This window comes from Propithecus coquereli, unplaced genomic scaffold (assembly GCF_000956105.1).
Source record: "Propithecus coquereli isolate 6110/MARCELLA unplaced genomic scaffold, Pcoq_1.0 Scaffold103, whole genome shotgun sequence".
In the NCBI taxonomy this organism is placed as follows: domain Eukaryota; kingdom Metazoa; phylum Chordata; class Mammalia; order Primates; family Indriidae; genus Propithecus; species Propithecus coquereli.
In genome coordinates, this window is record NW_012134192.1 from 5,073,531 (window position 1) to 5,086,339 (window position 12,809).

General features: G+C 37.4%; 1 protein-coding gene across 1 annotated transcript in view; it reads right to left on the reverse strand.

Moving 5' to 3' along the window:
- Positions 1-10,773, reverse strand: part of ARHGAP21 (Rho GTPase activating protein 21) — a 44,779-nt gene extending 34,006 nt beyond the window's left edge. The window contains exons 1-2 of the mRNA XM_012644200.1: positions 10,756-10,773; positions 8,760-10,659 (exon numbers count right to left, since the gene is read on the reverse strand). Coding sequence (XP_012499654.1) covers positions 8,760-10,659; positions 10,756-10,773 — 1,918 coding nt within the window. The remainder of the gene's footprint in view (positions 1-8,759; positions 10,660-10,755) is intronic.
- Positions 10,774-12,809: the final 2,036 nt, after the last annotated feature.

Below are 12,809 nucleotides of genomic sequence, written 5' to 3' on the forward strand. Positions count from 1 at the left end.
AGTGAAGTATCCCAAGAATGGAAAAACAAGCACCACATGTACTCACCATCAAATTGGTATTAACTGATCAACACAGAAGTGCACATATAAGAATAACATTTATCGGATGTCGGGCAGGGGGTAGGGGAGAGCGGGGAGGAGGGGACGAGTATACACAAAGAGTGCGATGCGCACCACCCAGGGGATGGACATACTTGAAGTTCGGACTTGGCGGGGAGGTGGGGCAAGGACAACATACGCAACTGTACCCCCATAATATGCTGAAATAAAAAAAAATGTATGTAAAACACATACTTATGAGCTATTACAGACTTGCTATTATCAAGTGGCATAATCATTCATGCTAAACTGAATTACATAATCAGAGAACTGACTTAAGAAATGAGGCATTAATTTACTTTTTTCACAACAAGCCCTATAGCTCTTTAGAATAAAGAGAAGGTAGAGGGCATGGAAGTTGTTATATATCAAAATTCAATGTGACCACTGTTTCTTAACCTTAATATCCAGAGGATACGTTTCAAAAACATAGGCCTTAATATCCAAAAATTTTGGTTTACTTTTGGAAAAGTGTTTACCAGATAAATAATTCCCACAGATAATATATACTCTATTATTCAATTTGGATTTTTTCCAAATGGAGACTATTCCAAGTCTTTATTGTTTATTACTGATTATTCATATCTGAATATGAAACTTTTACTATGGTTATTATTAGCAATTAATATTTTAGAAGAACATCTTAAAGACTATGCAATCAAGAAAAATGTAGACATATACAAAAATCAAGCAGGCATATTGTGAAATTATGCTAACTGTTAAAGAGTTATTTCTCAAATATCAAAGCATGAAAAAAGGGAAGCCCTCATATACAAAGAGCTCTTATGAATTAAGAACCACTAAAATGACAACAAAAAGGCAAAGCATGTGAAAAGATAACTCATGGAAGCAACACAAAGCCTAATAAAAATGTAAAAAAAAAAAAAAAAAAACTTGTGAAAACCTATTACTGAAATAACCAAAAACAAGATGAAATAGTGATACATAACTGGTTTTCATCTCATAAATCAACACATATTTTTACTGCATGATATTCTTATCCTATTTGTTCCTCTTCAGGTTCCACAAGATAATTACAGAGAATGTTTCATTTATGCCTGTCTCTATCTCAGAGGTTCCATGGAAGTTACTGGAGGGTCTTGTCTTCCTGTGGACAGGAATGTGACCGAGGCCTGACCAATCACAGGGCCCTACCCCTCTCAGTCCACAGTGACTGCCCACGGGGTAAGAACTGGACCCCTTGCAGTATCTCCAGGATCCAACATGTGGACACAGAAAATTACGGTCTTTCTCTTCCCTTCCTTGGGGAACAAGAACTATAAAATTCAGCAAACTGTTGAGTTGCCAGTGGCCACCTTTACTACCATGTGGAGAAAAAGTGTCTGAATGAAGAAAGCAAAACCGAGAAAAAGATTCACAATCTTGATGTTACCACTTGAGTATCAGGATCGAACCATGCATAGAACCAGGTCTACCCCACAACTTCTTAGCTGTGAGCTAACCTTACTTCTTGGCATGAGCTAATTCGACATTATTTTCTATCATTTGTAACCAAGACAATTATGATGAATATAAACGTGGAGTACGGCGTGTTTCTAGCTCCCTTGACAAACACGCATCTCTCCACATAACGCCAACGGCCAGTGCTGCAGGTTAGAGCACAGAGCAAAAAAACACTCCTTCTAAACTGAATCGAGTTATGAGAAATGTTTTTCACAGCTGAATTTACTCCAGAAAGAAGCACATAAAATCAATGCAGTTTATATTTTATAATTGTAGTTGAAAATGATTTTATATAACTCAGTGAAATTATCAGAATTTCTGGTATAGACTGTGGCAGAATAATCAGTTCTTTGACATAATTTTGCTTTTTATTTCACCTCTGCTAGGAAGAACAGCATAATAATCTGAAGTATATTAACACTATAATATTACTTATTATTTCAATGATACAATAAACTATATATTGTAAGAGGAAGGGTAAATTTGTATAAGTTGGAAGAAATGGTGACTAACATAAAATTATATATGTAGTTCTAAAATAGCAATAGCATGCATGTATCTTTTTTACTAAAGATATGGAAACTGAATAAACCGTTTCTGTTCCAACTCCTACAAAAAGGGACATACCTCAAGCAAAATACGTATTTAAAAATCTTGATTTTTTCCTCATCTTCAGGGAAAATAAATACTGTGAATGAATTCTTTGTCTTAAAAAGAAATTTGAATGTGACAAATATCATTTCTTTTCATTTGCCTTCTGAGATACATAGTCAATTTAAATCAAAGGAGGTGAACAGTTATGTGAAGTTAAATGATCTTTTTACTAGTCAAGCATAAGCTCTTCCTTTTACAAGTAATAGCTTATTAATCTTTGGCAATGCCACTTTTTTGCTATTTTTTTTAACCAAAGTTAAGCCCAATAAAATAAAGTTAAGCCCAATGAAATAAAGCCATCTTAAAAAACTGAATTCCCTAGGCAAATTTTAGTTAGCTCCATTAATATCAATTACTGAATATCAGGTGAAAGGGCTGATAAAAATGGCATGCTCAAGAAACTCCATTTACGTTAAATTAAAAAGGCATTTTAAAGACTTTTAAAAATGATACTAATATATTAACATGGGCTTCCAACCTCCGATCATCAAGTGGCAGACCTCCAAAGACTCGCTGAGCATTTTTCACTAATTGTAGAGTTCTTGAAGTAATAAGTCCTGTTTTCTTTTACATAAACTAGTAAGGGGTGCCATTACCTAGTTCAAATACCTCCCGTCTTTACAATAACAATTAAACTCATCATAATTGGAATTCAGTTTCCTAATTCCAGAAATTTTCTAATTTCTAATTCTAGATCAAGCTTCTTGAATAGTTCCATAAACATGCATGTAAATTAACATTTGGCTTTTTGAAAGTCATTTTGAGATTGGAAAGTCATTTTAATAACCAAAAATTCAATGTTGTATTAGACAGATGATTTTAAAAGGCTAGGAAGGAAGAAGAAATCTGAATAAACACCGTTTAAATACCTTATTCATACTTAACCATGACCACACGGTAGCGGGTGCTTAACGAAAGAGGGTGCTGTAAATCAAAGAGGAACTGTTGCGAGGTAGGTATTTGAAAGGCAGGTGACAAAATCAGAGCAGAGGCAGGGATATGTGCAGTGTCACGGTCAACACCAGGGCCCGTCAGCTCATCTACGAGGAGGCACGCACCACGCAGAGGTAGAGCAAGTGCTCTGAATCTAAAAACGGCAAGTGGAGGCATCGCTTCCAGATTTGCCAGTTACCGGGTTATAGTTACTTCGCTGAATTTCTGCAGTCATATAGATCGGGCAAGTTTTAAGATTTGGGGGTTTGGGCACAGGGTGAGAGGGTGAAAGCGTATGTGTGTGTTCACGTGCCCACGCACACGCATGTGTATGAAAAATAAACCCAGTTTGCCGGCTGACAAATGCTATGACAATTTCAAGAAATTGAACATTTCACCTAAAACTTTAATAAAACATCAGGCCGTCAACTTCATTATTATCTGTTTAATTTATGTAAAAATGTACTTTTAGATTTTAATAAACCAGGCATTTGTTAGGGAGCTTTTGAAATTTGGATCTATTAAAACCGCCAGGTCTAAAAGTGTAGTTACTATTGGATCTATTTTCGAAATTAAAGGAACTAGCTGAAAAACCTAGAAAGCCTACTTTAGCAAGAACAATTCCATAGTTTTCATAAGGGCTAAGTTTTAAAAACAAAAAGTTATTTCCCTAAATAAATAAGCCTGGTAATGAGGCAAGGTATGTTACAGATAAATTTGAAGTATTTTAGGATAAAAGCTAATGCTACTATCAAAAGATAAAGATAAAAGAACACCTGAAATTATCCACTGGGGAACAGTTTTGTTAACAAACTTGGAACAAATATATGTGTTTAGTAAAAAGATGCCAATTCACATTTGGGAAATCTGAGCTAATAATGGTGAATATGAAACTTGGAATTATTTTTCAAGATTTAAAAGAGTAAAAAGCCAAGATTTAAATCTTAGCACATTTTGGGGGCGAGAACGTGTCCCAAGAACACGCGACTTGGAGCCGGCAGACAACCAGCTGTCGGTGATCTGCTGACTGACCTTAAGTAAACTACTAAACTTTTCTTGTCCATGAAGTGAGTTGTTCATTCTGCCATAAATCCCCCACTGGGTTATAAAGAGGTTGGGTACATTATAAAGTACCTGGTAGTTTATAAAGTGCTACAGAAGTTTTTGTTACTATTTTTAAAATGACCTTACATCTTAAACAGTGGAAGCAAAAATCTCTAACTAAGCTTAAGTACCAATGGGGTCACATTTTTGGGAAAAGCTGATACAGGAAAAAGATTGTAAGATGATAGGTTGGGTAATATTTCTCTTTATAAATAGACTATTTGCTTTGGAGAAGGACTCGGTCTGTATTAGTATAAGAGAGGGGTTGGGGTGCTTATTGCATCATCCTGTGATATCACTGCTGGCACTGAGTCTGGAGCTCCCAAAGGGAGAAGCTGGGTATACGGTGACAGTCACCCCTGCCTTTCGGGTAAATTTCAGGGAGCTAAATCACCTGTATGACACTGTAATGTAGCTGTATCATACCAGATTTAACACTCCCAAGCTGTCTTAAAAAGGCAGTGCCAATAAAGCTGTGACAATCGAATTCAACTGACCCTAGGCTAACCCAAGTAAGCACGCACATACTGGCCAACGTCGGGGTGTATTAGAAATATGGCAAAAGCACAGGAAAATGAATCTGAGATGAAACTCTGGATGTAGGTAACACAGCCATAGTTTTTTGTATTAATAGTTATGTGAGGTATAAGTTAAAGAAATGTAGGAAGTTAGGACTTTAAAACACATTTTAATATCTGCTACTCACTGTCAAATTACTATGAACAGTTAATCATTTTTTTGTTTTGTGTTTACTTATAAAAGAAGTTGAAATTTATTTCCAGGACTTACTGTGTAGCTTTATAAAGTATATGGGAGGGTAAACAAAATACTGTTAATGAGTAATATTCAGAATTTAAAAATAATTTTTTCATTTTTATAAATCTTTGTGGCACAAGAGAAATATCAGATGTTAAATATGTAACAAAATATGGGGAAAATTTTCTTTCTATAAGACATTATTAGCTCTATGTAATGGATAACTAAATAAATTGACTCCGTTCTCTTGTATTTTGGGAATAAAACCATTTTTTTTGCATTGGTTTATAATGTTTTCAAATCACACAAATAATTATTAAAAATCACAGAGTATAGGCTGTGTGCAACAGCACGCGCCTGTAGTCCCAGCTACTCAGGAGGCTGAGACAGGAGAATCACTTGAGCCTAGGAGTTTGAGGCTGAAGTGAGCTATGATCATACGACTACACTCCAGCCTGGGTGAGTAAGACTTTGTCTTTAAAAAAAAAAAAAAAAATCACAGAATACAAAATTCTGGGTGTGACAATGCAAAAACAAACCTTAATTTCTTTTTTTTTTCTTTTAATTTAAATGTTCCATAGATCAACATTCCCCAAAGTGTGTTCTGTGGTATACTAAACCCATAAAATACTCTAAATAAAAGAATTTATAGCCAAATATTTCTGAATAAATTATATTTTAGTCTGCCTAATATATGGTATTATATTAATGATTGTGAGAAGTCCTATAGTAAAGATAAACAAAACGTGTCTATTTAAACTCAGCATTTCTCAATTTATTTGACTGCTGAACTTTTTCTTAATAACACTTAAGATCTAATGGAATTAGTGTTCTTGGAAAATACTCTGGGAAACATTACAAATAGTCTATTTCAATGCTATTATCTCTCCTACCGTCTGTAAACACTAGGTTGGCAAGAGAAACACCCATGGGTCAGATAAAATTTTAAAGCCCAATAATAAAAGGATTTCACTATTAACATTTTGGAACTTACACCCTAATGAAATGCTGAAATGTCTTTCATTGATCAGGTATTTATAGTATATTTAACAACACAGTCTTTAGAGCAGACTAATAAATGTTTTTTGGACTTTAAGGTTATAGTAAAGGATTTTTAGTTAGTCACAGAAAAAAGGGCCAATATATTAACCGAAAGTATACTTTTGATGTTACGCTCTAAAAATAAGATAAATACTAAAATCAAATTATTTTCAATGCCTTTAAACAGCATTCAATTTTATAAGAGCCATGAAAATGCTATAAAAACTTAGGAGGCGCCGTGTCATTCCACCTTGGGGCTCAGCAACTTTTAAGACGCTTACATCCATGGACAATATTCAAATATAGAAATGCAGTGAATTCCGTGTTAGTATCCTGGTTCTTTATTCCGCCAGTGCTGTGTAACTGACACCACAGTAATCATGTGCCATATGCTAAGGTTCTAGGAGGCATATGTGAAATAAATGGACTATAAAGACATGTTTATGCTGGGTAACCTTTAAAAAACAATGCTTCATCAAACAAAAGATAACTATTCACTAGGAACAATGAAGGAGATTTTACTATGTACTCGAAGTCAAATAAGATCAGAGCTAATTAGTGAACAGTTTATTTTCATCAATCTCTATGTATCTAGAATTATAGAGATCTTCCTATTTTAGCCACAGTCCTCTCTTCAATCACACAATTGACTGTTTTATTCCTATACTTCATAGTACCTTTTTTACTACTCCAATGTAATCTGATCATTCTTATTATGTAGGAAGAAAATAGGATATCACTGTTCTGATAAGATCTCACAGGCCTGTGAGATACAGCCACAGGTTGTTTTAAAAAATCATAAAACATTCATTAGTCCTCAGGTACTTTATATCTAGGTGATGTATACGACTCTACCTACAACAAGATTCTACTATTTTCTGAGCGTGGCCCTAAGGGTACAGATACGAATATTAGTATAGTTTAGGGTGAGATTCCCCACAACGTTTACAATTTCAATGTATCATATTTATTTAAAAAAAAACGTGGAACTCTTTCTTTAAAAACTGATTCGGGTAATGTCACCTGACAGTCCAATAGCTCAACAGGTTAAAAAAAGTTCCTCTAGAAAAGAAAAACTGAACTATTACTCAAAGAGAAGCATATTATATTAGACAATGATAGAAAACTCTTTCATAAAACCTGTGGGGCACCAGGGTGAGAGTCTGGGGCCTTTGCGGCAAAACAAGGCCCCTGCGTCACCAACTCCAGGGGCGCTCTTGACAACGCAGTCCATATACAAGCTGCCCTCTGGCGTGTTCTCTGGGATAAGGCTGAATCAGGCAAACCTAGAGTCCCTGTCTCTACTGCTTAGTAACTGTGATTTTAGGGAAGTTATTTAATCTCTCTGTATCTTACATTTCTCACTTATAAAACGAAGATAATACTAAGGACGTATATCATAATCCTGCTATCTTGTAGAGCTGCGTAGTAATTATGATGACAACTTTTTTTGGTTTTGCTATATATTTGACCATCTTCTTAAAATTACCATTCAGCCATTGTTTCAACAAATACTTGTTAAGTGCCTTCTTCGTGCCAGACAGTGTTGTAGGCATTAGGGACAGAGGAGTGAACCAAATATTTAAAATCTTGGCTCTCAAGTTGTTTGTTTTAGTTCTATAGAGAAACGTAATAAAAGAATACAAATTATGTCAGAGGAAACAAGTGATATGAAAATAAAAAAGCTTAAAGGAAAAAGAATGTCAGCATCTGTATCTTTGTGCTGGGTACCTATTTTAGATGGGTTATTCGGGAAAGGCTGCTTAGATAACATTTGAACAGAGACCCAAGGGTAGTGAGGGAGAGTGCCTTGTGATCATCTCTGGAACGTGTTCTAGGGCTGGGAACCAGCAGTGCCAGGCCCCTGTCACGCTTGGCATGTTCTGGAACAGTGAAGAGGCTGGTGAGGCTGCAGAGGGGATGGACGTGGAAGACCGTTAACAGGAGATGGGGTCAGAGGTGGATGGTGCCGTGGGACAGGCCATGGAAGGCCCTGCAGGCCATGGTAGGATTTCGGATTCTATTCTGGGTGAGATTCTATTTCCTTACGGGGGGGTTCTGATCAGAGGAGTGGCATGGTCTGATTGACATTTCTAAAACATCACACTGGCTGCCGCCTGGACAACACAGCTGGGGTGTGAGGGAGCAGACAGAAGACTCAGGAAGCAGGGTAGGTGTTACAGACTGTGGCACGCCCTTGTCATTTAGATAACTTTTCCAAATCTATTCCAGGATTTACTCTAAGACAAAGTAATTTGATAATGAGGAAGTCTTCCCTCTCAGCCCAAGTTAAATTTATGAAGAAATAAGCTTTACAAAGTAAAAGGCACTGTTTAAATGAAAGGTTGGTAACTGCTAATCAAAACTATTTCACTTGGTTTTTGATTCACATGAGTCAACAACTAGGCACAATTTGGTTTGCTGATCCCCTTGGCCCCAGACGGTGGGAATTTGTTTCATCAAAATAAAAACAAAAAATGGGTAGTGGGTACATCAAGTTTTAACAAGAAAAGGCAAATGGATACCAGAAATAACTTTTAAGGAGGGTAAAAGCTTACAGCTCAGTTGAAGCATAGCTTATGAGATTCAGAAGAGATGTTTTAACATACAGTTTAAGATTTCTGTACCCGCTGAACTACGCATAATACTTTCCCGAAAAGATTTCTCAAAGATTCGACCTATTAGCCAGTGACTCTAGAGGGGCTCACCTATGAAGGGGATGGAGGCCAAGGAGTCGCAGGGCGGGCTGGTACTGGAGGCCTTCCTCTCCTCCATTCTTTTTATGTGGACCTCCCGGCGGGCGTCGTTGGGCAGCCAGCAGGTGGTGTCTGACCCGGTCTCCTGGTCATTGACTGCCAAGATGTAAGACTGATGCCTTAAAGGCTGCGGGGTCTGGCGCCCGGATGGAGGTTTTTCTCTTAGGATGACAGTGTCTTTACTATCTAAAGCGTCTGATTGCTGAATGTCAGCCTCTTGTAAATTTAAATCTTGATTTGCTTGAGTGACAGGTAATTCTAAGTCTGAAGTGCCAGAGTTGTCGCTCATCTGCGGGGCAGGCTTAGTGGAGGCTCCAGAGAAAGGAGGGGATTTGCCAGTTTCCACATGCTGATCGGGGGCACTCTCAGTTCTTAGCCACATCTGCTGACTCAATAGACTGTTTTGATGTAGGTGATTTACTGGTCTTTGGTCTTTGATGGAAACAAACGAGTTCTGGCTGAACGACGGTTTTGTGACATGCGTGGAAGGCGCTTTCAGGGAGCTACTTCGGACTTTCACAAGAGGTGACCTCTCTTGTGACACCCCCTGAGGCAGTGAAATTCCACAAGTAGTCTGAAAATTTCTGTTGGATGGCAGTGTTTTTAGATCTGGTGGGATTTTTTTAAACTGTGACACAGATCCCACCCCTCGACCTGCCACCGTCCGCCTGCTGTCGGAATTAACAACACTCGGGGCCACGGTAAAATTTGACCCTTGAAAAGATTTATGAACTTCTTGTTGCCTAGGTCTTTCGTGAATGCCTCGCCTGTCATCCTGTTCGGTAAATCCACTCCACTTATAAGTCTGTTTTCGCTCTCCATTGGAATCAGGTATTTGACTCTCGGCATTGACGTTTTCTAAAGTTTCACCCTGTCCCTCGATATAATCGCACGAACGAGTTCTATGATTACTAAAACTAACAGATGGAGATGTCAGGGCTCCTTGAGAAGCGCTTCTTGGGCAGTATTTCATCAGCACAGAATCCTCCAGTCTTTCCTGGGACACGCTGCGCTGCCGGATCTGCACGGACTGGGGCACTCGGTCATGAGAGGTGCTTCGACGTCGTACCTGCAGAGTCGTGCGGTTGGGTACCACCTGGTTATAGTCTGTTGTGTTCTGAGAAGCTGCTCTCAAACTGTCTAGTCTTTCTTGAATTGTCCGACAGCCTATGTGCAGTCGTCTGTTATCAATATACTCTTTGTACGTTTTATAGTTTTTCCAGTCTATGTGCTGATGGGAATTTGGCGAGTAGTGATTAACAGAAACAGAAGAGGAATCCACAGCTTGAGACCTATTGCTTGAGATTCCTTCTGAATGTCCGCTGTAATTTCCAGATTTAAGTAAAATTCTGGAAGGTTCCAACGATCTGGAGCCTGTAGTCTGATGAATTAGATGGGCAGTGGGGATCGATGAAGGTGGTGACGTGGTTCTTGACACTGTTTTTAAAGAGGTCTGCTCATTCATGCCATACCTCACTTCTTCAGTTCTATGTGAAGGACCTGCATGGCTGTTTCTATTGGATAACAAATCTACGACCTTCTCAGAAGGCACAACGACAGTCCTTACACTTTCATTGCAAACACACACTGCTGTGTTTGATTTTGCAACATCTGTTGGTGAAGGAGGCACTTGTATTTCCATTCTATAGGCCCTGCCAGGCTGCACCAGTACTGGTGTACTGGTTTGGTGTTTGCTCAATGATGAGTCTGGAGGAGAGATTTCAACTGGCTGTGCCGTGGCTGACGGGGCAGGTGGCAGCCAGGGATAGCAGATTGGTGGAGGTTCAGGTATATTGCGGGCATTGCCGCTGTAGGCTTCGTTGCCTTTCAGGTAGGCATCTTGAGAATATGCCTGTACAGAAATGAGAGAAAAGTGTCACTTAAAATTCATGAAAAGAACAGTAATTTCCATTTTTGCAGTTCACTGTTTTATTTTCCTATGCCCTACCTTGTTCCTGAATGCCATTCACTACAGCATGCATGCACACACAACATGAAGGTATTCTACCAATCTAGAGAAGAGCTAGGCTCTCAGAAATCAAATAAATCATAGAATCTGCAGCAAATATAAATGACAATTGCCTACGTTCTCAAAAGTTGTGAAACATGTCAAATTTCCCCCCACCCAGTTGGATACAATCATGTTGCTTCTAAAATTCTCCCCATTCAAGCTTTCTGATTTTTCAGCAGTCGACAGGTTAAATGGCTGCCTAATAAATCCCGGCAAAAAGAAGATTCTTGTCTTTTAGCAGAGAGAAGGTGAAAATATTAACCAAACACATTTTTATTTTAAATACTGCTACTATCATAAATAAAATATAATTGATTGAAGTGTATTGTCAATTAACTATTACAAAGTCCTTAAAAATAATCCATTTTGATAAATTAAGCCTTTCAACAGCCATGCTAAGTATTTTAATATTTAAAATAAGAATATGCATGTTTAAGAATTAAGCATATATATTAAGGGCATAAAAGTATGAAGAAAGGTCATTTTTCTGTATATAATTTATATTTTTATTTTAAGCTAATGCAAAAGTACATTGTATAAATTCATTTGGTCTCTTTTACTTATTATGAAGAGCCATTTCTTTTACCAACCAACAAGCATGCAGCTCAAATTCTTTTATCAACTATTTGTAAAATTATCTAGCAATGTTTTTAAAAACAAGAATAACTGAAATTAACTATAGAGATGCTACAAAACAGAGCTCATCAATGCAACATAGGACTGCGTTCAGCATCTAAGACAGTCAGGTGTAGTAACGCATCCTCCCTTAATCAAAACAGGCTTAACTCAAGACTATCATATCCTGTCTTTGCATTTGAAGCTTGCAAAGCTCAAGTGCAGCCACAAACATAACATAACAGCAAAGTCATAGGGAAAGGGAAAGAGTGAGACACACTTAAAAAAAAAAAAAACACGGATGCACATACATATTATGCTTTAACATCAGTTATGCACAGGATACAAAAGAAAACCAAATATAAAAATAAAAAAGAAAGATGCAAAATCATATTATCACAAACACATTCTGCAAATTAGTACAATTACCACTAGAGAGAGATTTCTCTAAGCACATTTACAGTTTTAATAGACTGGCTTATTATACATCTCTATAAAACATGACTTAAAAGCAAGGAAATGGCTACTGTGCATCTCTTACCAGTGCTGTGACATCCTTTGTAAATTGTAGCTAGCAGAAAATAGGAAAACATAGTAGAAGCTGCTTACTGATATAAAGACAAAATCATGTTGTCATGTTGATGCTGGAAACAGCAAGCTAAAAATACATCTTATACTGATTTCTCTGGAAGGTACCAAGAGAGGTAAAGGGCAGTGAAGCATAAAGAATAACTTCAGTATCCTTCTGGATGTCTTTTTCTCAGGCTTTTATCTGGTTTTGGTTTGATATGTCTACCATCCTCGGAAGCAAAATACAGCTGGTGGCATGCATTCCTAACAGATATTCTCTTCAATATGCACTCCTGTCTGATAACGTGCTGCAAAGCTTCCCTTCCACAAGAGCAACGTTGATGTCTCTCATTTCCCCTGAGCTTCCTCCAGCTCTGCTTCCAGATGACGAAACGAATGCTCTATTATGCATTTAAAATAGTACAACCTCCTCCTTCCCCGGTAAATCAGAGCATAACCACAAGCTCTCAGATGACTACAGCTGCCTTTATACTATGATTTGAGGGGGAAAGATTGTTTTATTAAATAGGTTGCACTCAAAAAAATTAAGATCTTTCAACACTATACCTTTTATGCTGTTTTATTAATTTGCAAAACTAACTAGTGAATAGACATGAAAAATACTACTTCCAGAGTAATTTCTGTTAACTTATAATGAATACTACAGAATATAAATGAGAATGTAGTGAGGAATTAAAGTATATAAAAGAAAATGTACACACAATATTTTCATGGTATGAATATAGTTCAATCAAAATATGCATTTGGGGTATGTGCATTGATATAACAAGCCTATCTTTTTCATA